Source organism: Falco biarmicus, chromosome 5 (genome assembly GCF_023638135.1).
Source record: "Falco biarmicus isolate bFalBia1 chromosome 5, bFalBia1.pri, whole genome shotgun sequence".
Classification (NCBI taxonomy): Eukaryota; Metazoa; Chordata; class Aves; order Falconiformes; family Falconidae; genus Falco; species Falco biarmicus.
In genome coordinates this window covers 75872255-75897655 of record NC_079292.1, presented here as the reverse complement: position 1 = coordinate 75897655, position 25401 = coordinate 75872255, and the positions used below count along the sequence as shown (strand labels likewise).

At 40.9% G+C, this 25401-nt stretch overlaps 1 protein-coding gene across 4 annotated transcripts in view; it reads left to right on the top strand.

The window, feature by feature from the left end:
* ITPR2 (inositol 1,4,5-trisphosphate receptor type 2) overlaps positions 1–25401 on the top strand; it is a 268236-nt gene that overhangs the window by 21955 nt on the left and 220880 nt on the right. For 3 of the 4 annotated variants that reach the window (XM_056342122.1, XM_056342121.1, XM_056342123.1), the window contains exons 2-5: positions 10439–10509; positions 19905–20020; positions 21212–21298; positions 21992–22150. In XM_056342122.1, coding sequence (XP_056198097.1) covers positions 10439–10509; positions 19905–20020; positions 21212–21298; positions 21992–22150 — 433 coding nt within the window. The remainder of the gene's footprint in view (positions 1–10438; positions 10510–19904; positions 20021–21211; positions 21299–21991; positions 22151–25401) is intronic. The other variant, XM_056342124.1, reaches the window with a different exon arrangement.

Here is a 25401-nt window from a genome sequence, read left to right as displayed (position 1 = left end):
GTGGTTGGGGAGTGTTAATGTTAATGTAAAGGTTTGTCCCTGGTGCCAGCATACGGCATGCCATGTGGAAGGGCGCTGTGCCTGGTAGGGGCCCAGGTTGTGTTGCATGGTTGTGGTGACACAATAATGCTGGCAGGCCTGGAAGACAGCTGTGGGGCAACTAAAGGAAGGTACACTAAAGAAAGAATATAAAAAACACTGGGTCAGATGCATTGTTGCTGTAGAAGAGTGCTGCTTGACTAACTTCCGTGGAATTCCGTATGTTCACACTAGCTCAGGACTTGTCACCATTTGAAGGCCTCTGAAATGAGATGGGTGCTTTCTTTGGTATCCTGACATGTAACAAAGGTGGTAGAGTATTTTGATATCTACATTATCTGAAAAAGGGGACTTTTTTTAACTTTAGCAAAAGGTCAGGTATGATTTGCCATTGCTGTGTGAAATAAACACTACACAATGTGTAAAACGTCAGCATTTTGATTAAGAAAGATTTTCCATGCACAATATTACATAGTGTGACATCAACTGGTCAGCTGAATTACTACTGTTTATGTTACAAGATGGAAAAATAACTTGCTTTGATTTCCAGGATCTAGATTCCAAGTTGTGTTTGCAGGACTGATAATTTGTGTATATATGTGTTTATATATATGTTATTATCCCAGAAATTGTTGAGGTTCATTAGAGACCTTACAGTGTCATGAGGCTGGTTTGTCTACTTAAACAACAGAATTTTTACATTATGCTATTTCAGGCAAATGTAAATTTCCTAATTCTCTCCTTTTGCTTATGCTTCCTTTATACAACAAGTGTTGCTGTTTCAATGTGTAGGTGTGAACGTCTTCATTACCATTTTTGATGTTGACGTCACTTTTTGATCACAGGACAGATATTGGCATTTCTCAACAGTATTTTACTGGGTAAACCTTTCTCTTTGTTTTCATTAAATGGCGTTAACAGTGGAAAGTTCAGCCTTTCTGATTCCTTTCATTAGCATGCAGTTCTTCAAAACAGTCCTTTCAAGAGGACATTCACAAATATGTCCAATGTAGCTATAGACAAAGGACAAAGCTGTGCAAAAAGCACAAATTCTGGTGAAAGCTAGAAGTAGAATTCTGCTGCTGGCTTTGCTGTCTCCAGCTGAATAGGTAACCCCTCAATGACTTCTGCGTGTCCACTGGTCTCAAAACCAGTAATGCTGTTAATAGGACCTCATTTCTGAAGTCACTATGTACCATAGAAATTTAAGCTACTTCGTCTGATAGGGGCTGAATAGTCAACTACATGCGTAAAATTCATGTAAAGATACAGGCTTGCATAGTCCTGAAAATCCCATTTTTAGTTAACAGTGGTCACGGTGTCAGTGTTTCTAACGTATGTTACATCAGCGTACCTAGTAATTCTACTTCATCCATGCTTTTTTTACATTGGGAGAGCTTAGGAGCAGGCCTATTATGGGTAATTGTAAGGTGTAGGCAAGTAGAGTTACATACTACATTTTGATTTTCTGTTTTTATTTCTAAGCATCGTGTTTATTTGGGCAAAACCCTAGACTATTATTACCCTATTTGCATTCAATGTGTAGCTAGTTGGAGTAAGGATTAAGTAGGAGAGCTGCAGAAGTGAGATTGTACTTAAAATCTTTGATGATGAACACCTCAGATGCTCCTAAAATAAATGAAGGATTTTCAAGGATAAATCATGGATGTTTGTGGTATGTGGCCTCTGCCCTGAAGAACATGAATATAAAGCCTCAGATGAATACTGTATGTGGGATGATATTTCAAATAGACTGTTGAACAGCTGATGAGCAGATGATGATGTGTGTGGATTTTAATGTATGATAACATGCTCAAAGAACTACAGTATTAGAATACATTTGTTCACTTCTGCTACGTTCCACTTTTCAAAGTCTTGCTTGAAATGAATAAATTTCCAGTTTTAACAATTGTAATAATTAATACAGCTTTCTTTACCTTCTTCACCTTGTGTACCATTAACTAAAATGACCCTTCACAACTGTCTTTGTGAGCAATTGTTGAGTGAGCTTAATTGAAACTGAAGGGAGATTTTCCTGGTTTTGTTTCACTGCACCTCAGTGGCTGTAATCTTTTGAGACAAACTGCATCAGCATAAAAATCCTCATCCTCAAATATATACTGTGGGTTATGCTGGCTATCTTTAAGCAGAAGACTTTGCAGACTTGGAGATGCATATTCTTTGTAGATACATTAACATAACATTTTAATCTTTGTTGTTTGAAACCTGGCAGTGAGTGTGCACCTCCAAGAGTGCAGTGTTATTATCAGTCTTGTTTTGCTGATGAGTGCACAGAGGGAAGGTGGATAGGGGCAGGAGGAATATCTTAAGCAGGTCCACCTGGGTTTCTCATCTGTGTCTTAGCCAGAGAAAAATTGCCAGGCATTGCGGTTGAATTAGGAGGAAAACCTTGCAGGATGTTAGTACCTCCATCCTGAGATGGTTGGGGGTCTCACTTAATGTGTTTGGGCAAAGCATAGGCATCTCAAAGTTACACATGTAGCCAGTAGACAAAGGAGAGAGGAAGGCTGTGTCCAGAAGATGTTTCATCCTCCTGTTTCACACATTTGCCCTCGAGTAGGTTGTTATTGCCCTCTGGAGGTGCCTGTCTCAGTCCTGGCTGAAAAAGGATCTCAGATGATAGATTTGAGCTAGATACCTTATGCTCTACAGAGCTGAACTGAGGCTACCAGAATGGCACGTGCCACTGCATCTCCAGGTGAACTTGATTTGGCAGTGGTGAGCTTGCTGGTGGTGGCAGTGGTGGGCTCCCTTCTTTTGAAGAGTCTCCAGTATAGCCATGCATTTGGTGCTGACTCGTGCTTCTTACTTAAACACTTCACCCCATCCCGTGCACTTTTGGGAAGGTAGGGTCATTGGGGTGGAATCTTGGCCTCAGAGACATCAGTGGAAATCTTGTCATTAAGTTTAGAGAGCACCAAGATTTCACCCAAGAGAGAAAATGTTAGTAATGGAAAAATTATTCAATCTCCCAAGTGATGCATATTGTTAGCGGGTCTGTGTTCTGCAAGCCACTACTGTTTTCAGAAAGCTTTCCTAATACTCATTTTATCCTTTCCATGTGTTAGCTTTAAAAGAATGTCTTAATACAAATTTCGTCCAAAAGAGTATGTTTTCATGTGCAAGATTTTCTTCTATCAAATGCCTTTAAGCTATCACAACATACTTGTATGGTAGAGTTTTACTTTTCATCTTTTCAAAAAAAAAAAACCAACCCCGAACCCAAACCCCCCAAAAAAAGCCAGCCACCAAAGAAAGGAAGAAAATCAGACATTTCCTTGGTTTTATGGGAATGTAATTTGTTTTTCAAAGGTACTGAGACATGCTGAAGCCAAAACAAGCCTGGGAGCAGAACACCACCGTTTCGGAGAAGCGTAGCAGGACTTTGTGTGACTGGGGAATGAGCTGGGTGGGGAGGGCTGGCACACCTCCTCCCACTGCCACCTCCCAAGCCCCCTTTTGACGGCGGAAAATAGGTGTGTTTGGCGCCACTGGAAAGTGACTTAATGTATGTTGTATTGACGTGAGGATCTTGAAATACTGTGACTGTTATTTACTTGGCAAAAATTAGTATGCCCAAGCTAAGCTCAGTACCATTTCATTTGTGCATAAATGACTTACCTATTATGCAGGCCAGGAAAACTGCAAAACTGAGACTAAAATCTAAGAAGCATGTTTTCTCCCCTCCACTGTAATCTCCAAATAACACTTTATTATGTTGTACTAATTCATTTCAACTCTATTATAATTTGCACCATGATTTAAATGTAAATGTAACTACAGAAAGGGATAAGCAAATTCTACTGAACAGCTTTCTGAAGCTAAAATCATGACTGAATATAATGCACTACAAAAGAATAACAAAGTGACATTCAGGATTTATAGCTGAATTACTTAATTGAACAGGAAAAACTTCTTTTTTTTTTTTTTTTCCCCTCCGACATGCCAGCCTGCAGGTATGGTTACAGGAATATATGGATGTACTATCAGATAAGGAAAAAAAACTTGAGGGCTGATTCTTAATGCAATTGTTAGTGCAAATGTGGAGCTGCCTACTTCCATGCTGTTGTTTTGTTTCCCAGTATATGCTTGATATCTTGCTTTCTGCCCTCTGTCTCCATGGCATTTGATGATATGATTCAAAGTGACCTACACAAGCATTTTTCAGCATGGTGAGAATAGCTGAGTGTTCCTGATCTGTGTAGCTCAGATAAAATGCACCCACATTCATGTTTGAAATTGAGGATGGTTTATGGTGAAATTTGTCTGCTGTTTAAGACACTGTGAGAAGATTGGAATATTTTAGATGCATAGAAATATTTTTTTCCCCAGAGTAGAGGTATTAATTCAATCGCTTCTTTCAACCTGCGTTGTTTTGTGTTTGTAGCAATTAAAAATTGTTCTGAAAGGAAAGAATAATGTTGCTAAAGTTTGAGGCACGCAGGAGTCAGACTTTCTAGTCTCCTGTGCTCCTGCACCTCATTGGCATGTAGTGCAGTTCTTATTTATGTATCATGTATTGCAATCCTCCCATTTATCAAAAAGGATTTTTAATGTGGAACCTTCCTAAATGGTACAGAAACTTAATAGCCCTTGCTGTAAGTGCAAGGAGGGGTCTTTTTATTTTCTGTGCAAGCTGGGGTTAATGTAGGAGAGAGACCACAGATGTGAAAAGATGATGAAAAATTTGGCCTTGGAAAGGAAAGAGACAGGAAAAAGGACAAATTTCATACAGTGGAGCTAAGTCATAAAGCTGTAAATCATTTGAATCAGGCCTGGTAGTCTAAAAGGAGTATGAACTCACATTTTGGGAAGGGTGAGGTATGATGACTGTAGACTTTTGGCAGGAGACTGCTTGAAGCAAGCAAGAAGTGGGCTGACCTAAATGCCTGATAAGAGGCTCAATGAAATGAAAAATGGGTGGACTTGGAGAAGAACTGGGTGGACCTGATTGTTTTGGCACTTAGGTATTTGATGCTTGATTTCCAGGGCAGCAAAATTTTAATAACCTATTGTTTGTTACTGGTTGGCTTCTTAGTGATATGACTAGTACCTCTCTTCCCGAGTGGTTACTGTGTGCTGGGATGTGTGGAGCGTGGGAGAGGCTTTGTAGGTGAGAGCCGTCATTAGGAAGGGAAGAAGCATGTTGGGTGGAAAGTGCTCTGGAGGAGTGTTTCTGATAAGGACGTTGTGTGTGTGAAGGGACGTCTGAGGAGCAAAGGGAGGGAGGCTTTAAGGGCTGGTCCTTTGCTCAAAGGGCTGGTTCTTTGCTCATAAAGGAGTATTGAGGTTATGTGTCTTTGGAATGTAACCTCAGCTTGATTTGTGAGCTGATGTTGAACAAAGATACTGCTTGGCTCCACTGGCAATTAAAATGTCCAGCTCTTCCTGCTGATGTCTGTTGTCAACATTGTCCCCTCTTCTGCTGCTGTCAGGCCTTAAGCTGCTCAGAAAATCTATGCAATGATGATGCCGTTAAGAGGGTAAAAGCTGAGCAACTGAGTATCTTAAAGACATTGTCTCTAGCTTAGTTTATTCAGCTTTTTGAGGAGTAAAATACTCTACATATGTGTAAAGAGTACCAAGCTGACTTCTGCTCACCCCTGCGCATGATGGTAGTTAGACATCAGTAGCTGGGTCTTGCATTTTTTAACAAGTCACTCACACACATGTATGTCTAGTTTTGTATATGAGAGTCTGTTTCATGTGTGTTTTTTCTGATCTGTTTAGGTATTGTTTTGCTGAATAGTATTTGCTATGAAAAGCTGAATTCTGTTGGTAGGAAGAGACAAAAGACATTTCAGGTTGATTTTTTTTTTTAATTGAGGGCAAAAGGCTAGTATAAATGAGTATTATGTGTCTGCTTTCTTGGACAATCTAAAAAGCATCTTATATTATGAAAGAGCCCTAAAATTCATGAAACCCTTCATCATTCCTTTCCTGTTTTTTTCTTAAATTGTTTTTTGTTCTTCCAGAATGCAACTGTATCTCAGTAGTAAATTTAAGATAACTCATTGTTGTGAACAGTTTTTCTAGGATTATAGCTATACAACTATTCCTTGACCCTTGCGCTACATCTGCGAGTTCCTAGAAACCTTTGGTGTGTTTACTTTTAGCCTGTGTTAGGTAATCAGAGGAATTTGTAGGACATGAATACTCATCCAGCATATATGATTCATACCTGTAAACCTAGGTACCAGTAGTCTTTTCTGCCAACATACCTGCCTTATCATTTAACACTGCTATCTCTTAGTCTTGCTCCGCCCATCACTGCATCCTTCCTCCTGTTTCCCCAAATCCGCATCAAGTCCCCAGTGGTGCTTCGCAGACTCATTCTGTTTTTTCTTTCAGTGAAAGTCCCTATGAAGTCTGCTTTTCTACCCTGTAGAAAGAGTTAGTGGGAATTGCTGCAAGTTATTGTTTCCCCGCTTCTGCCCAGTGCCCAGGGAGCAGAGCAATATTGGAAGCTGTATGGGAAGTTTGAAGTTGTTTATATTAGGCAACTTCTGAATACAAATGATTGGGAGAAGTTGATCCTGTCCTTTTGTTGCTGAAACAACAAAAATGAGAGGCGCTATGTTTGAAACTGCTTGTAAATACTTTTACACAGGTACCACTTTGTACATGGAATTAATTGCTGCAAGATGTTACTGACTTGAATACTGATACCCATGTTTGGCTTTGCATGTGGTGAGAAAGGACAGATTTAACCCCACCAAATGATTGGGGAAAATCAAAGGAGAGGAAGATAGGTGCAGGACTCTGTACAAGTTTGTGCTTTGACCACTTCACATGATATGGTGCACTATCCTGGCTAATGCTAACAGAAGAGTTGAAAGCTGCCTTTGCTTTTTTGCCCTGCCTCTGCTGAGAAGAACACCTTAACTCCTAGGCATTGCTTTAGATAGATTCAATTCTTGTTTAATGTGGCTTTGTGCACTGTAGTGTGAGATCTTAATGGCTTAAATACCTGCTGGTCTTTGAGGCTGGCTACATGTGGAGGCACGGTGAGGAACTGCCCTTGCTTCCCCTGCAGCAAGTGGAAAAACTTTCACTGGCTTCACTGACAAGCAACCCCATGAACGTTGTTGCATTCAGACCCTAATTCTGCAATTACTGAATACAAAGGGGTATGCATAAAGTCCAGGGCTGTAATTATAATTTTGACTTTTCTGGTGATTTATTCTTAGGCACCAGTGAACTACTACAACTTAATTACTGAGGCAGTGCAACAATTACTTGGAGGCATTGTGCATAAACCAGATAGTTATTGGGTTCAGGGAGGAGCTTGTACAAATAAAATTCATATCATACATGTGCAGAGAACTCCTTTGTCATTTATATGCTACCAACATATGAAAAACTGAAGTGCAGTCGTGTCGTACCTGCCAGGTACTGAATGACAATGGAGGGCACAAAGCAGTATTGTCTGCAGTCCACCTGAAGAATTAAACCCTTTGAAGTTTACCAAAGCTTTTTGGATCGTACAGTGGCTTGAATGTTGGCATAATAATTTAGATCAGTTTTTAAACAGCTTGAAAATTTAATGGTATAATATAGTAAATTCTGCCTTTATCAGAAAAGTCTTGCCTGGTGCACTTTGGCCTCCTATGCAAACCAGCAAGCGAGTGATCTTAAAACACACTGTACTGTGGTCTGACAGAAGCTGCAGGTGCCCGGGACCTTTTGTAGTCAAGCCCGTTGTTTGGTTTCACACATCTCAAACCGATTGTTTGCAGGTTACAAAGGTTGTGAATTACTGAGGGTTTAATGCAGCCACCTAGCAGGCTTCAGTAACAAACCAACAGCTGCCTTTTGGCTCCGTATAAAAAGTGGGATTTGAATAATTTGAATTGTGTATCAGAAGAAGTTGTCTGTGTTTGAAGAGCCTCTTCTGTTCCAGCCTACAGAACAGGCTGAAGTCTTGCATCCGTGTGCAGCTCAGCTCTCGCTACAGTACCGTAACAAGCACCTCTACAGTAACAAGTAACTGCTGAACTCTTTGAAGGATATACTGCTGGAATACAGGATGAACGTCATTACATAGAAATTTTGGGGATTCAGTTGTTGGAAGACTGTTATATCGACAGAGTAATGTTTTATTCAGATTTTTGTCTGAAGGTGTCAAAAGCTGAGGCACTGAGCAAGGGCTCAGGAGATGATGTTTCTGGTCTGCCACGCTGCTGTCCTGCCTACAGGTCAATCTTCTGTGCTGTCATTTCATGTCTATAGGATGGGAGTAGCAGGGATTCCTTTCTCCTTTGTCTTGCCTGATGTCTTGGGTTCCTAATGATCGTAGAACTCATTTATGGTCCTTATCTTTGTGCCTTTAGAGAATGCTTAAATGAAAGTGATTGATATTGTTTAATGTCTATTTTCTGAATCTTGGAAGTCTAACATGTTTGAACACGGCAGCTAACTGACTCAGAGTGTGCAAGATCTTCTTTGCTTTTCTCGGCACCAACACCTTGTTTTCTATATGGCTTTTGGTACAGTGCTGTGGCTCCATGAAGAAAGTTTTGCAGTTCATCCACAGTTATAGTTGTCATGAGAGTGCACAAGTTGTCACTAAGGAACACAAGATGTTCCTTATGAATTACGCCGAGTTTCCAATGTACTGTCCTCCGTCCTGACAGTGCTTAAGGGTCAAACCTTATGGGTTCATTCAGAAAGCCTTTGAGGGATTTTGTTGAGGGGGGAGTACTTCTTGACATTAAAGTCCTTTGAAAAACAATCTGTTAAGCTCGTCCTTTCCAGCCCTGTTTCTTCTGGGACTCCAGGGTTTAGGTGCTGTTTATAGGAAGCTTAGGCCCATTACATCTTAGGCAGAGGACATCCTGCAGGGCTGACTCTTCCTAAGTCCTGCTGTTAAACCTCTCTTTGTTCTTGTTAAGCCTGGCCTAACCTAGACTGTGAAAAACACAACTCCATAAGCCCATGGCAGGTCCCCTGCCTGCTTCTGGAACTGTTACTCCTTCCTCACTGACATTTCACGTTTGCATCCAAGTATGTTATAAGATCTGAGCTGCTGACTTCCAAAATTCTTTATTGTTTTCATTTCTGTTTCTGGGAGCTGCAACCACAGTGGGCAGCTTGTCAGCAGTCAGCTTGCTAGAGGTAGAAAATTCATGGGCATGCTGGGGCACAGGTCTTGCTGTGCTTGTGGGTAGATGCAAAGCCTTCACCAACTTCAGTGAAAACGGAATGCATGTACTGTGTATTTGGCTGAACCCAAATTGTGCTTTTTCTGGCAACCTCCCACAGAAGATGCTGCTAAGAGTGTTGTGAAGTGGCAGGACAGTGGTGTGTCCTTAAACATGATTTTCCTGAATAATTGTTTGAAACAGGCAGACTATTTACAGGATAGCTTCCTGAAAGGAAGCTGAATTTATGTTTAGGAGGTTCTGTGATAAGATTAACAATTTATATTTTTGAATTTGATTGCTTATTTAACTTCTAAAATACTGTGAGAAATATGTTTGATTCGCTATTTAGATCTTCTGGTGTGGATTAAACGAAATGCTTATTCATTTTAGCAAAGGAAAATGTGGTCCTATGAGTTTTGATCGGAGCTGAATCTTAATTCGACATACCTCCTCAGAGGAAAGATTGGAAATGGTGAAGAATAGCGGAATGTTTAAAGAATAAAACCCAAGATGCTTTACTGAATTCCAGATTCAAATTCTAGACAAAACAGTGTTATGAAACAACAAGTCACTGGAGAAACCACCCTGCATGTCCTGATAAGTGTCAGCAGATCCACATATATATACTCGTGTACCCACGTGAAGGCTGCTTGCTGTGCATCCCCTTAGAAGTCCCTGGTGGGGTGCAGCAATCTGCAGGCATGGGACAGCTTGCAAGTGTAGGGCCAAGCTAACCCATAATGCTTTAAATATCCTTTCTTGTAGCAAATGCAAGTGTACCTTCCCAACATTTTTCTTCGAGGTCTTTTTCCAGGGCTCATTTAAGTCGCTCAGAGACTGTTGATTTTGATGATTATGCTCTAGGGTAACAGCTGAGAAAATCTGACAGCTGCAGAAAAACAAACTATTTCTGATTCAGGTTTAATGGGCTTTAATGAGAGAAAACAAGAATTTTACATGTAACATCAATGTACACGGTGTAACAAAGGGACTTTAACTGAAACAGTCTATAATTCAGTGCAATAGAAGAAATCCTCTTTCTTGAAGGAAAATGTGGAGTTTTCTTGGTTATGCTTAGTAACTGAATAATGGCGTTTCTAAGGTATTTTTCAAATTAAATTGGAGAAATGTGTAAGCTTCTTTATCTGTGGCGTGACAGGTATGTCTCTGCATTTATATGCAGTGATGTTAAATGCATATTTTAGTAAGTGTAATAACTTTTGTTTTTATAGGTTAGTGGATGACCGGTGTGTGGTTCAGCCAGAGGCAGGTGACCTTGCTAATCCTCCAAAGAAGTTCAGAGGTCAGTAACTGGGAATAATGTTTTTTTAATGACCAGTTGAGGCATTTTCTAACTCCTTGGACACTTTGCATTACCAGACACCTAACTTCCCAGATGCCTTCATGGTTTATGAACACATTGCCAAAGTTTCAAACTGGAATGTGAATAACAGATTTTGAGAACTAAATACCAAATCAGCAAAGGCATGTGGGGTAGGTAGAAAACGTGGGGAAAGAGACCAATTTTCTTGTAGTCCAAGAGTTGGTTGCTCTGTTCCGTACACTAAATGCTGATCCCCTGCTGTGTGACCAGCTCCTTGCTCCAGCCCTGTTCTTACTGTAAGTGGGAAACAAGCTCATGAGGTTCAAAACTACTTGAGTTGCTGGTTTATTTTTTTTAGAGATAAGACAGCATTTTAAAGACTACCCCCAAATATTTTGTCAGCCTTTTGTTTTGCTTAGCTTAAAACCGCATCTGACTTTTCTCAGCTTTCTTAGACATGACCTTGTAGATTTGGATGATTCTGCTGTTTTTCTTATTAAAAAAAATAACAATGCACTGAAAACATGCGGTTTCTACTTCTTGAGTGCTAAAAAATACTCCTGTGGTATCAGAAGTTCTGTCTGTTTATATGCGGGTGGGGGTGGAATAAAAGCTCTCAGTCTTGATTTGAGCCTTTGGCTCTAGCTGTGCCAAACTAGTCTTACTAACCTGGTCCAGACCTCTTTTGGCTTAAATGGGCTTGGATTCACACCTGTTAAGAGATAGACAGTTATGGTGGCTTGCCTGGTTTAGAGCAAGGGAAACGCATTTCATGTGTGCTTGTGTCTATCACAAGAGGTTGCACTGACATTCTTAACCTTATTTTATTACCAATGTTTATTAATACTGTAATGTATATGCTATTATGGTAAAAAAGTTACATTTAAAACATTGAGAGACTGAAGTTCTGCTTGCCCAGAGTATTTGAGATTTTTTTCCATTATATATTCAGGAAACATCAGCAGTTACTTCCAGTTCCAGCTGTGAGCATTCAGCACATTGGCAGATCTTGGAAACTGAGAAAGTGAGGATGTGTGCTTAGAAACTAATAGTAATATATTTCAGTCACTTGTGTGGTGTCATGGAACACTTTATAGCAGAGATGGGGATAGCATCTAGTTCTCCAGTGTGGCTTTCAGGCTACCGAACTGTGATTTCACCCTCTTGCTGCCTGCAAATACATGTTTAATTCAGTTTCCAGGTTGCACAAAATTTCAGATGGTGATTCTTTTGATAGTATTTCTGTCACTTCTTCCCAGAGTAGGACATACCCAGATTTCTAGGTGAGACAGAGGTCACTGGAAAAGAGTTGCATGTGACAGTGTAATTGCAGAATACATCCAAATGCCTACAATCAAGGAGCTGAACAAATGTTAAAAAGACAACCTTAATTTTTTCATTGTCTATTGAGGGCTTGGTTTTATAACTTCAGTACAGTAGAGTTCTTTTTACACAATTCTGTGATGTTCTTCCGTAACGTGAAGAGGCAAAGAAGGAAAAAGTTGATAGTGTTCTGTGCCGAATTTTTTCACACACAAAAAAACCCGTTATTTCAACAGCATCAAGAAGGTCTGGGCACATTGATCCAGGGTGCAAGGTTATTGAACTCTCAGCGCTAATGGCATGCCATCAGTGGTGGTAGTAGTACATGTGTACATAGATCATATGTCAGAAGGGGATGAGACACTGACAAGAGATACAGCTGTCTTCTGCTGCTGGGGGAATGCAAGGACTGTGCTTCTGCATTACATCCTAGCTTCTGCAGGGGAATGTTTTCTATTAGTTGTAGACAGTTTTGGCTATGTTCCCTATCACAACCTCTGTTGCTTGCATAACACATCCCTTTATTTCTTACTGCCTCTCTTCCCTCTTCACCACAGCATCTAACCTTTAACTCAGATCCTCCGCTTCTTGGGGATCACCTCTTCTTCCTTTCCCTTCCTGCCCCAAAACTTGTTACTAGTTACTTTCCTTCTCCTCTTCACTGCTGCCTCTTAGCTCCCTTTGACTCCAGCAGCCTCTCCTCCTGTCACTTGTTACCTCTTTCTGGTTTAGGGTGCACCCATATCTGACTTAATTTTGAAGTGGCTTGTGTAGCTATTGCTAGCATTGTGGTAGCATGCAGATGTGGGTGAACTGCAACATCTGTTGGAGAAGCTAAATTAGTGAAAAAGTGAGTTTTGTCACCTTAATTGATGCAACCTACCATGCTTATAACATCACGGATATATTCTTAGGGGCCACATCTAGTAGCATTTGCATGCTGCTTCACATATGTGTAATCAAGTGGTGTTCAGGAGGATGGCTACAGCAAAGATCAAAGCCATTGTTTCGTTGTTTTCTCCTTCATCTTACAAGTCAAATTTTGAAGTGTGGGAGTAGCAGGGGTTTTGCTGAGAACACAGCAGAAATTTGCTGTCTAATTGGGATTTAGTGCCTGGTACCACACAGGTGTCTGTATTAAGACAGCAACCAAAAGCACATCTCTTCCATGTGTTGTTAAATGTCTTACCTCTGCTCAAGAGCACTGAGGCAAAAGAGTTGCTAAATGTTGTTCTTATAACCAAGAAACATAAGCAAAACCCATATTCCACCCTTCCCCCCCCCTCCCCCCCCCCCGAGTCTTGTGGGAAATAATATTCAATTAAAACAGCAATGTTCATAAAACAAAGAAAACCTGCTTTAAGTAGGTTCTTGACATAAGAAGACGACTTAGACATGAATGATTAATTGAATGATTAGACATAAACAACTAAAAATAGCATCTAACAGCAGGAAGAGTAGGGCCTCTTTAGTAATAGGAACTGCTGTCTGTATGGTTTACAATGTTTTTATCACTGATAGCTGAACTGGCCTTGATTTGAGGTTAGAGCATGACCTAAGAGTCAGAGAACTATGAGAAAGGCATGTTTCTAACAAGATGTTTGGATTCCAAGGACTGACTCTGAAAATTAACATCAGAGGACTATGTTTGCTCTTTTTTGGTAATATTTTATAAACTATCCCTAACGGGGTGGGGGAGAAAGGATTGTGTTTTCTAAGGACTTGTATCCCTCCTACGAAGTTCACTCAGAGATCAAATTTAGGTGCTGAGCTGTTGGCCTGAACTGAAAGCCTATGTATACTGGTGTCTCAAAATAGCAGTTTCGGTTTTGTTACGTGTTTGCTTTCTGGGTTTTTGAGTGGGTGGTAGCTATTCTCGTTGTTTCAGAACATCCTACAAAACGGAGTACTGTTAAGCTAAGGAAAGCTGTGGTTGCTTTTCATTTGTGTCCATACAAAGAAGCTGTGGTCCACATTTCCCCTACAGTCACACTTGAATGAACCTGGAGTAGCTCTGTGTTCGTCAGTGTGCATACCCAGATTTGCATCAGTGCAAAGGAGGGCAGAATTTGGTCCCACATGTGTTTCCTGAAGTCTGTTGGGGAAGGAAAAAAATAAAAGAAAAAGATGTTTACTATTTTGCAGTTGAATTTAAGGGACTATCAAGCCAGGTGCTTCTTGTCCTAATTCTAACTGAAGCTAGTGACAGCTAAAGCGCTCTAGTGTCGTGATGGAACTGCTTACGCTGCTGCAGGGCTAGGCTCACAGAGATTAGGAAGAAGAGTATGTGCCAGAATTCCTGTACCTCTGAAGAAAAGTCACATCATGAGCAACAGCACTGCAAGCTTTCTGAGACTGTGACCTTAAACTCACCTCAGCTTGATACTGTTATCTCCAGTGGGAAACACTTTCAGCTTCCAAGGTGTAAAATAGCACAGATAAGACCTGTTGGTCAAATTTAGCAACTCTGAAAAAGGATCCCAAGTCTCTTTTCTATTTGAGATATAAAATGACCAGTTCTTAAACTGATTTAAACTTCCCTACATTTTATAATCTCTTTTGTTGAAGGATCTGCAGTGAAAGTGGTTTGAGGTTCTAAGTATCCTTCTTTCTCTGAATTTTTAGTCTGTTCTAAGCTTTTTCTGACATTGTTCTTTCTTCTCTCCCTTCCATTACGTTCCTCTGCATTCTCTCCTTTCCTCCTCCTACCCTTTCCTCTGCCATCTGCCACTTTGCTTTTTACTTGCCTTCTCCTGCATCGTTTTGGTTTATCTTTGTGTTTTCATCTTGTTTCTTTCAGTTCCATAATTGCTTTCATTTTCTTCTCAGACTCCTGATGGCTTTCTCTGTTGTCCTCCTTAGGACTCTTCATTGCCCCCCTCCTTGCTCCCTTGCATTCCTCCCTTTCCATTCTCAATTCAGCTCTTTTTCACCTTTCTGTATTTTTTTTTGAAACACATGGATTTGTATACACTGTGATTTAATAGCTCTAACGCTTCCACTTACTCATTTGTCAGCCTGCTGGTTTAATTAAAGCCATGTGATAATTTCTCTAGTTCTGCAAATCATAGAAGTCTTCCATGACGGGCAAGAGTTGAATTTCTAACACTTAAAAATAAAGGGGGAGGGTGTGGGGTGGGGAGAGCAGGGAGGGGAGAGAAAGCATTGGACAAATACTGTTCTAAGCTATCTTTATCCATTTGCAAGAAACATGTACAAGGCATAATACGGGTTATTTTCCTTTTCACACTTCCTGAGTGTAGTTGCTTTTTGCTCAGAGGATGTGCTGTGGGTGGTTGTCGCACCCACTATCGCCTTTTGAAGACTGGCGTTTTGTGCACATTTGTAGGCTCAGGCAGATGGTCAGTTCGGTGCTGAGTCCATCCTCTGTGGATTTTGCTTGCACTCTGGGAGTTGCTGCTTTTAATGTTTTGATTGTTCTGATTAAGAAATGTCACACACCCCCCCCCCAATAAGCAGTTCATATGTGTCTCAGTACTGATAATTTTCATATTTTCTTACTCTCTAATGAGCCAAGGTGTATTGTAGGAATTTAAACCTGGAGTGTGACCAGGGAGAGCTTCCCTTTGTTTCCATTTTGTAAAGAAAACTTGGGGTGATCTTCATTGCTTTAAAAATGTATATGAGCTGGGGTGGCAGTATTTCTTATCTTCTCCATCCTCACTTTGTGCATAAGTAATTGGAATTTTGCCTGGAAGATTTTGGGGCTATGAGAAGACTGATGAAACTGCAGAAGTTGAATGCATGGCAGTTTAGTAAGTGAAACTGGCTGATACTTTTAAGCTATTTGCTTTAAAGCTATTTGTTTACCTTTGATAGTGCCTACTTAATTAGTGTTCTCAGGAAGAGAAGCATTTATGTAAAACTCTATAGTAATGATTTAGGAACTATGACTGTCAGAGAATGTCTAGAGAAGTTAGAAGAGACAGTCTGTCTCATGAGCAGGTTGCTAGACTGACCTCCAGGAGGGCTGAGCTTTTTATCTACTGTGTGTGCTGTAAAGTTGCATTATAAATTTATGCCTCGGTTTCTCTTTTTTTCCTGTTTATTTAAACCATAGCTTCCCTGAGGCAGGCTCTGCTTCCCCCCTCCTGATGTTTAGGACCACAAAGCTTGAATTTGTGTAGTATCTTATTGCTGCTTTAATAAAAGTAAGTGCAAAAACCCCACGCAGCCCATGAGAAGACCTATTTTTAATGTATCTGGAATCTTAAAAAAAAAGCTTGTCTGGAAACAAAGAATACATATTTGTTTTAGTCTATAAATTGAGGAAAATACAGTTGAAATAATACTGATTTTAAAAGGTTTTGGTAGTTCAACTTCTAAAGCACTAGACTGCAAGTCAGAACTGTGTTATGCAGCACGGCTACAGACAGAGTTGCGTGGTGGCTGAGGTTACCTAGCACCTGCTCTGCATTTCCTTTTCTTTGAGAACTACCATTAGGAAAAATTCACCCACCTTTGGAAGACAGACCTGCTCAGTAGTGACTGCACATCCGTGTACATCTTGCATTTCTGTGCAGTGTGCTGGCACAGTGCATTGAGACTTTGCATGAGGATGGGAAGCGGTGTGTTTACTCAAGTAGCAGGATGTGTGGGGAGTAACTGAGAAATGAAGACTGGTCCTATAAAAAAAGATGTTACTTCAGAGAAATGTTTCATGAAGCCTTTTGAGAAGGCATGTTAATTATAGTTACAGAAAATAATAACAGACTTATGTCTTATGAGCTGAAATCCTGATACTCAAAGTAAAATCTCCTACAACATACAGTACAATTTAACAGTACACAGGTGTTTTGTAATTGTGGTTTGTTTTGGACTTTTTTTCCTTCTCTGTGTCCAGGATATTGTAAAAGTTACGTGGGAGTTGTGTACTCTAAAGTTGTGTGATGTAGTTCTCATTGTAAATGTTCCCCTTTCAAATGCAAGTAAACACCTTTACAAGGTGGCTGGGTTTGCTTTGACAAAGATTTGCAACACTTTCTTGTAGGAGCAGCAACTCAGGGCTGCGATTAGGGAGCAAATCAGTGAGGACTTCGGGTCAGTGCCAAGGAAAGTTCTGCCACCGGTGTTTTTGTATGAATAACCTCTGCTGCTGTGAACAGTAGAGGAAGATCAATTGCCATGAAGGGAAGAGGCAATGCAAATAAAACTTGGTATAATGATGGCCAATATATGTGTGGCCGAATTTGGGGAACTAAAACCATTGCAGCTTAGCTTGTGGCTTGAGAGCCAGCACTGTCACAAACTGCTAGCTCGGGGGATGCAGGTGGTGGGAGGAGTGAGTGGCACAGTCTTATGCTAGTGGTTTTGGCAGCACTAACATCAGATAGCTCTGCTTAGCTGGGGCTGATTGTAGTTGAGAATGCTGCCTGTTTTACTTCAGGTAATGAAAGTTCATTTTTACTTAGGGTAGGGAAAGCCAGTTTTCACACTATCCCTTCCCTTTCCTGTTGTGTTACAAGAGATAACATGAATTTCAGTAACTCCTCACAGACTGGAAGAGGTGGGCATATATTGGAGGATATATCTCAAAGGAGCTAAATCTCCTCGTCCTCCCTGTATGAAAGAGTAATTCCATTGGACTGACAGTGTTGAAAGTGAGAATACTATCTGCCTTGATATGTAGCATCTTCTGCAGAGAGGTTGAGAGTTTGACACTTGAATTTTCACTCATAGGGGTGGAACAGTTAGGAAATATTTCTCATCACATGTGTGATAGGTGGGACTTCCCATACCTGCTGTTGCGGGTTGGAGAGCTGGAACAAGTCTTGGGTAGTTAGTAACAGCAGGTGTTAAACTTGCTATGGGAATTAGACAGCGAGTAGAAGAGCACTGTAAAACAGAAACTGTCTGCTGCTGACCTGACTTAGTGGTTAAAAACAGACCACGACGTAAGGATAGTTCCCTATAGCTTCCCCTGCTGACATTTTTGTGACAGCAATGGGTGAATGACAAGATTACACTGTATTTAAAAGTGGCACTCAAAGTTGGTAAATTCAGCAGGGTCACCTACACATTGATCCATTAAGTGGGACATGTACTTAGTGTTGATATTGTGATTGCTATTTCATAGTACAGCACCTTTGATAACAGAGATGAGGGTGACTATACAGTGCTGTTGGAAAGAGACTCTTCAGAGAAGGCAGCAGGAGAGCTGAGGGCAGAGAGGACTGTTCTCAAATTATTCTGTGCTGTGTGATGTGTATGCCTTTAATTGTGTGGAGTGCGATGGTAAATAAGCACTTCATGTTGCTCACATGGAGCTAGAGTGTTTGTTCTCCTCTTTTCCTCTTTCTTTTCTGTATTTTTGTGAGGAGCACTGTCTGTGCCATACACAGTGCAATGTGGCTTTTCAGTGGTGTTGCAGAGTCTCTTTTTTTGTGGGAAAGTTGCCTGATGATTAGAGAAGTGATGTTGCTGATTGACCAAACTGGGGTGTCAGTGCCTGCAAGATGTGCTTGTGGGATCAGAAGAGGAACTCTTTCTGTTCTTAATCCAGCCCTAGGGTGAAACCTCTTCTAAGTAGGATACATTGCAGCTATTACATGGCTTGAGCTTGTGCTGCAGTTGGGTGGCTGGGAGTCGGGTATGACTGGTTGCTTCCCTCCCATCTCTACCTTCCTGAGACCCTGACATGGAGCAGGGAGGAAATTCTTCAGAGGTTGTTCTCCTCTGGGGGTGGATTAGTCCTCAGACAGTGCTTGGCTGTTTGTGACAGTTAAACATGGAGAGCTCATAGTTTGGGACAGACCTTCCTTTGATATCTATAAATTGCAACTCATGCTGGGGAAGAGTTTCACGCTGTAATACATACGCAGTCCTGTATGTTCTCACTAGTCTCAGCAAAACTCTGCTAATTAATACTTCCCTGTCCTTTCCTCTGGCCAGTTGTGGGGTCTGAAGGGACAGATACTAACATTTGCTAAGTAAAAGGTCTTTCAAGCCTAGCTTTTAGAGCAAGTGATGAGTGGGACCATGCAAGACTAGGTATCATTTATCACTGTAAGTTAGTTCGGTTTGGATGGATTGCCTCTATTTCCCATCTATAGAACTGTCACTGGCCCCAGAAATCCCAAAAGGTCTTGAGTCAGGGAATTTCACAAAATTTAGTTTATTGCCAGATAACATTAGTTTTCAGTTACTGATTCTGGGGTTGGGAAGTGAAGATTAACAATTGAATAAGCGCTTAGGGAAGGAAGCATCCCTTGGCTTCCCTCCAGACACATCTCTCCCCCTTCCCGGTACCCAGCCCCCTCACTGCATGCTGCATGTGGTCCCCATGGGGATGCAATGGGGAGGAGATGAGGGTGGGTGTGTTGCAACTCTCTTTCATTCACTGCTTCTTGTTTGTCACTCCGTGGCTCCCCTGCTGGCTGCAGTCTCCTCAGGGAGTACCCCCTGCTCTGTTGTCTGCTCAGCCACCCTGCTCGGGCAGTTCCTGTGAGCAGCCTTCCCTTCCTCCTTAGCCATTTTTCATCTGGTCTGTTGGGTGGTGGTGATGTTCAGTTTGTGTCACTTTGTTGTTTTCACTGTTACTTTTTTTTTAATCTTGGCAAAAGTGCTTACAGACCTGAACACCATGTTAATCTCCTTGGTGGCTTGCAGCTGCATGCCCATGCAGTTGTTTCAGCAGTGCCAGAGGCACCGGGGCAGCCGGGTGTATGGCGTACAGAAAGCAGGACTGTTTTCTCAAGGTTTCCATGCCTTCAAACAGTGCATCCGTAATGTGCTGCAGCAAGGAGTGCTAATAAGGCAGCAGGCAGTTTTGCATATGGCAGGCTCACAGCCTGGGACTTTTACAGGGAGACTGCATGGAGTGGGCACATGTGGGGATTGAAGGCTTTTGGTTCAACTCGGATGTTCTGCCACCCTGTTTATGGTATCGTTGTCATTAAGCTCTTTGGTGACTATGTTTAAACACCAGTAGCTAGGCATTTCTGGAAGAAGAAAACCAACCAAAGCATACTTACAAATGAAGGAAATGTCTTTCAACATTATTTATGAATGTTTCTTTCAATCTTCCACAGACTGCCTTTTCAAGGTGTGTCCTATGAACCGATACTCAGCCCAGAAGCAGTACTGGAAAGCCAAGCAAGCTAAACAAGGAAACCATACAGAAGCAGCACTGCTGAAGAAACTTCAAGTAAGGGACATCTATACTTGTAATCTTATCTCAATCTGCAGACTGTAGAACTACAATAGAATGAGAAAGAATAATAAATGCCTTGGGAATCACCGTCATGAATATTACTATGCCAGTGTAGCAACTTTATATTTTCCTTACTTTCCTACCTCCTGATGGGCATTTATTGCCCCTGCGCTCATTTTTGTCTTACTTTGGGCTGGGGGTTTTGCCTTTGCTTTAAGCAAAATATTGCTTTCAGAAGTTTTATAAAATTAAAATGGAGTTGTTAAAATCAGGAGTGAGACCTGGTTTAAATCATGCTATTTTTTGCAGATGTCCTTTCCAGGAGTCAGGTAAAGGAGTGGACAAAGAGATGTTTTCAGTGCTTTAGTCTGGAAATTCCTCAGAATTGCCGTTATCTTTGCTTTCAGTCTAGGTGATTCTTCCTTGAGCCATTGGGCAGATTTTGTTTTGCATTAATACAGTGTGGATGGAGCAACTCCTCTGCCTCTGAAAAAGAGCTGGCCTGATGTTATAATTTAGTGCATAAAACTAAATGAAAACAAGGTCATATCAAACCGGGTTGATAGTTTCATGTGCAGTGGAGAGAGGCTGTCGGTGGTTCCAGTTAAAAACAGCAAGGAGGGCACATGGTGTGTGGCTAGAGCTAGCTATACAGCAATTAGAGCTAGGAGCTGAGATACTGTTCTGTGGCTGTGTTTGACCCAGACTATTGTGCTTAGCCTTGATTTTGCAATGTGTGACCTACTAGCTTTGTTTTGTTGTATATCAAGTAAATGTATGTATACGCAATTAAAAACGCAACAAGTAAAAGGAATGGTGACAGGGAGAGGCTAATCATAGGCCATTCTTTTTCCTCTTTCAGGATGAAATAAAGCACCTGGAATTACTTTTCTTGCTTGAAAATTTTTAAAATAGTATGCATCTCGGGTGTGATCCATAAATTGTGACTGAGTTTCTATTCTAGGTAATGAAAAATGGGAATCATTACACAGGGTCTGAGTGATTATAGTTCAGAAAATCATGCTGCAACAGGATTCAGGTGCTAGTATTTTCAGTGCAGTGATGCTTGCAGGTTGGAGGAAGCATTTTAAATGTGATTTCATTTCATTTTTACACTATCTGTTCCAGTAGCTGAGTACAGGTACTGATATTGTAGAGTTTAAAGAAATAATCATTCTCTTGCAGCATGCAGCAGAACTGGAACAAAAGCAGAATGAAAGCGAGAACAGAAAGCTGTTGGGTGAAATTGTAAAATACAGCAATGTCATACAGGTAAACCTATTGAAATCCATCTGCCTTTTCTCAGAACCCAGAAGGAAACAGTTGTTTCATTTCAAGGTTACAGTGAAAATGAAACTAACCACAGCAGTCTGGATTGTCAAGGGTCAGGTAAACATAACGTGGTGAAGTTTACAATATTGTGTTTTTCTGTCTGTTTTAAAGCCTACCAGAAGTGCTGCATATTCATATTTAAATAATATGTCATAATATAAATTTTATGTGTAATTTCTGCTGCTGCAGCTAGAATCTGAATGTAAATATGTATCTTTGATTTTCAAGATTTATTTCAAAATCATATTATACAAGTTCTGTGCAGCTCCTTTTAAATCACTGAAGTAATTTGTACATCGTGACATATAAATGAGACAGAAGTTATTTTCTTAAGTGCAGTACAACTTTCTTGTAATGGATGAAATTCCTGAAGGTAACTCTATTAATGGACCCTTGCCCTACTTGTGTAGTATATGCTGTAAAATTGAGTGCTGACACATTTCTGTCAATGTGAGATGTAGCATCTGTTTTACTAAACTGCAATATATTCTGATAACTCTCTTCTAGTTTTATTTTGTCTGTATGTATGTTATGAAAAATCACTACAGTGTGAAAGCCTGTGCCTCCTCTTTTGATTGAAGGGAGAAAAAGCAACAGCTGTACTGATTTTTTTAAATTACTATTTTTTCATAGCTATTGCACATAAAAAGTAACAAGTACCTCACAGTCAATAAGAGACTGCCAGCTCTGCTAGAGAAGAATGCTATGCGGGTATCTCTGGATGCTGCCGGGAACGAGGGATCCTGGTTTTATATCCAGCCATTCTGGAAACTGAGGAGTGAAGGTGACAATGTAAGTGGAAATACTGAATGTGTAAGAGGGAGAAGACAGACAGTGATTTATTTGCTACTGGCATAAATCATAATGGATTAAGTTCAAAAAAAATGTATTTTAAACAATGCTTGGGACTATTAGATTTTATGTGTAACTAGAAAGTATTACCAAATTATACAGTCTGAAATCTGAAATGATGCTACATTCATCTGAGCCTCTGCTGACCTGTGTTGGGGCATTTTTGCTAAATCCACCTGTTGTGTGCAGATTTACAGAACTGACAATAAGTTACAGTTTACACAAGAGTAAAAAATTATGTTGTTAAAGTTGGTTTTTTTTTAATATTCTGGGCAACATTTTTTTCAAGAGGTCGGCAGAGAATGTCTGTAGGAAATACATCAGGTTTCTTTAAATCTGTATCCCCCTTAGCATGAGTGGCATCTGTGATTGGAATTGGGTTGGATAGTCCGGTGGGTCTTTTCTGGGAAGGTTTCAGTAAGAGTCTTGTGTGTATTGGTAAGAGGAAAATATGTAGGAGAGCTTTTTGCTGCAGATCGGAGAGTTGCACCATGAGATCAAAACTTCGTTCTTCATTGAATTAGCTATGGCTTGGGTAAGTGCCTGCTGTGGAGAATTCAGACTGGCCTCTGGGAAGGCCACAAAGTGAACTTGTATTGTAGACCTAGCTGGGAATGTTTGGCTCTGCAGTAATCAGGGAAAGAGCCCTCTCAGGATTACAGACAGGAATGCCTGTTTTCTTGTGTATTTTCTCTCATTAACTTTGTGGTTACCCAGCTCTTGGGATGCTATCCAGGGTGAGTGTGGTTGCTTGCAGCTCCTTTTGGCAATCTGTTGTGGGGACGGGAAGGACTGCATTCCCAGCTCCTGGTCAGAAGTCCCTAAAGTCATAGTCTTTCCCTGTTCCACGCAGTGATCAGAAGGGTATGTGAAAAGTTACCCTTTTCCCCAAGCCTGTTGCAGAGAAAAGCAGCAAACATGAGTAGCCCTCTGGGGCACCTCTGCATGGCTTTACAGCTGGGAAAAAAGAAGTGTTGTGGATCAGACATTAACCTGGTATTCTTTTCCCTCTTTATAAAGAAAAAAAAGAGTGACTTACAGCTTTAAGCTTCTGGCTTAATTTCTTACAATAACATCAGGTCAGCATCTTCTTTTCTCATGCCCTAATGCCTGGAAAATAAGTACACGTTATGCTCTTCAGACTGAGGACCTGGGAGCTCCCAGACTGTGATCTGCAAAGCCATCCTGTGCGCTTACAGCTGAGAGCTGCAGAAAGATCTTAAGCCTCATGAAAGTCATCCTCAGTACTACAGAGGTTTTGATTCAATTTTACACTGTTTTGGGCACATAAGAGTTTGGAAATGGTTTTGCTGTTCTAAAAAGTTTTCAGATCATCACAGTGATTGCTGTAGTATCCTACTCCACAGACCACCCTCCTAGTTTGTTCCCTGTGGGGCTGTGTTTGACAGGCTCTGAGCTACAAGGGCCATGTGGGAAACTGTCAGGTTTGCTCCTAACTTAATAGCCTCCTTTGGAACCTGCCTGCTGCTCATTTTCTGGCACCAGGTGTTGCCTTTCAGAGCTGGGAGCTCACCATTATATTTTACAGAGAGAAAGTCTTGAGACCCAGTTTTTTTCCTCCTTTCTACCAGCCCTAAACAGATCTGATAATCTTCTTTGCAGATTTACAGTGCCGAACATCAGTCCTTCAGTAGTTTTCTCCTAATTGCTGTGGCACATTTCCACACTTTCAACAGTTACAGAAACTAGGCAGCTGTTGTAAGGGGGACAGGGGTAGTAAGCAATGGGGGAAATCCTTCATTTGCCTCTCACAGATGGAGAGAAGCTCCAACCTTGCACCTACTCCTTCCCTCTCAGTTACTCCCACACATGTGCCCATTATAAGGCTGGTTTCTGGGGGACTCATCTACAAAGCACCTGATACTATTTAAGCTAGGGCCGCTTTATCCACTCACTAGCTTAGCTTTTAAAGGACTTTGTTTTTTATAGTACTTTTTTTATTCTGACCTCTCAGTGCATGGAGATAGCTTGGTATATCAGGCCCTTATTCTGTTTGGAAACTTTGGGTTATTTTTAAATTATCAGTTTCTGTGCTATAATGAGGAAATTCCCTAAGAAAACACTACTGCTTGGATGACTGCTACTCTGTCAGAAAACTGAGGCAAAGTAGATGCAAATACGACACACATACCAAAGGGAAAGAAGTCTAGGGGAAGCTGTGACATAGAAGGTAGTGTGTGTGACTCTTCTGGTAAGTCATTACAGTTGTTTAGCCTTGTGAAATATTTTTAAAATTATTTCTGCAAGGGAGGGTTGTCTTAGCTTCATTAGTAACTGATTAGTTATGCAAGTCAATTAAAGTAATGAAAAAATATGGCTGAAGATTTACAGTAATTGGCATAAGTGTGATATTTTATGCAGACTTTTATTAATCATATACCGGCTTTAATGGAAGATGTGACTGATTAAGGCTAGTGCTGGTTCCAGTTTGACAGAAAGGCAAAGCGTGCACTGATAGCAGGATTAGCTGTGTGGGTTGCATTTTCAGTTGTCTGCCATTCTAGGGGTTTGAAAGCTTGATCTTGCAGCATGCCGAGGAAGGTGGTCTTGGACCTGGGGAATGCCCAGACAACTGCTTGGGAAAGTTCTGTTAATCCTGATCTTTGAAGTATCAGCAGTGCTGCTGGCAGATGTGGTTATAACATAAAAGCAATGGCAAGGGAGCAGCAGAGCCTTCTGTGTGGCCGATAACCTACTTGGATAGCTAGTCCAAACTGAAGTTGTGGCTACTGCATCTTCACAGCTAATGTAACCTTTTGTGACTGTCTGTCTTTGTGATATACTATACCTCTACTAGATTATTTGTTCCTACTTCTTGATCATGGTGTAAATGTAGCTGTCAGGGGAGGTTACTGAGTTTATATGAACGACAGAATCACTCTGATGCCAGCACTGATCCCTCACCCAGAAGACAGAATGCAGTCAGCTTTGACTGTGGCTCTTCCCACTCTCAATGTATCTCAGTGTACCCTCTCCACCAAGGCATGGACAAGTAGGGTTGCATGAATTTCGAAATTACTTTGTGCAGGAAGAACTCCACTGCATCCAAGACTGAAGGACCTTGTAGGTTTATCTTGAATTCAAAAGCTGATTTCTCATTGGCTTTGCTATGAATTTAGTAATTTTTTGGAAGTTTCTTATCTGACCAGAAAGGGCAAGAGTTTTATTAA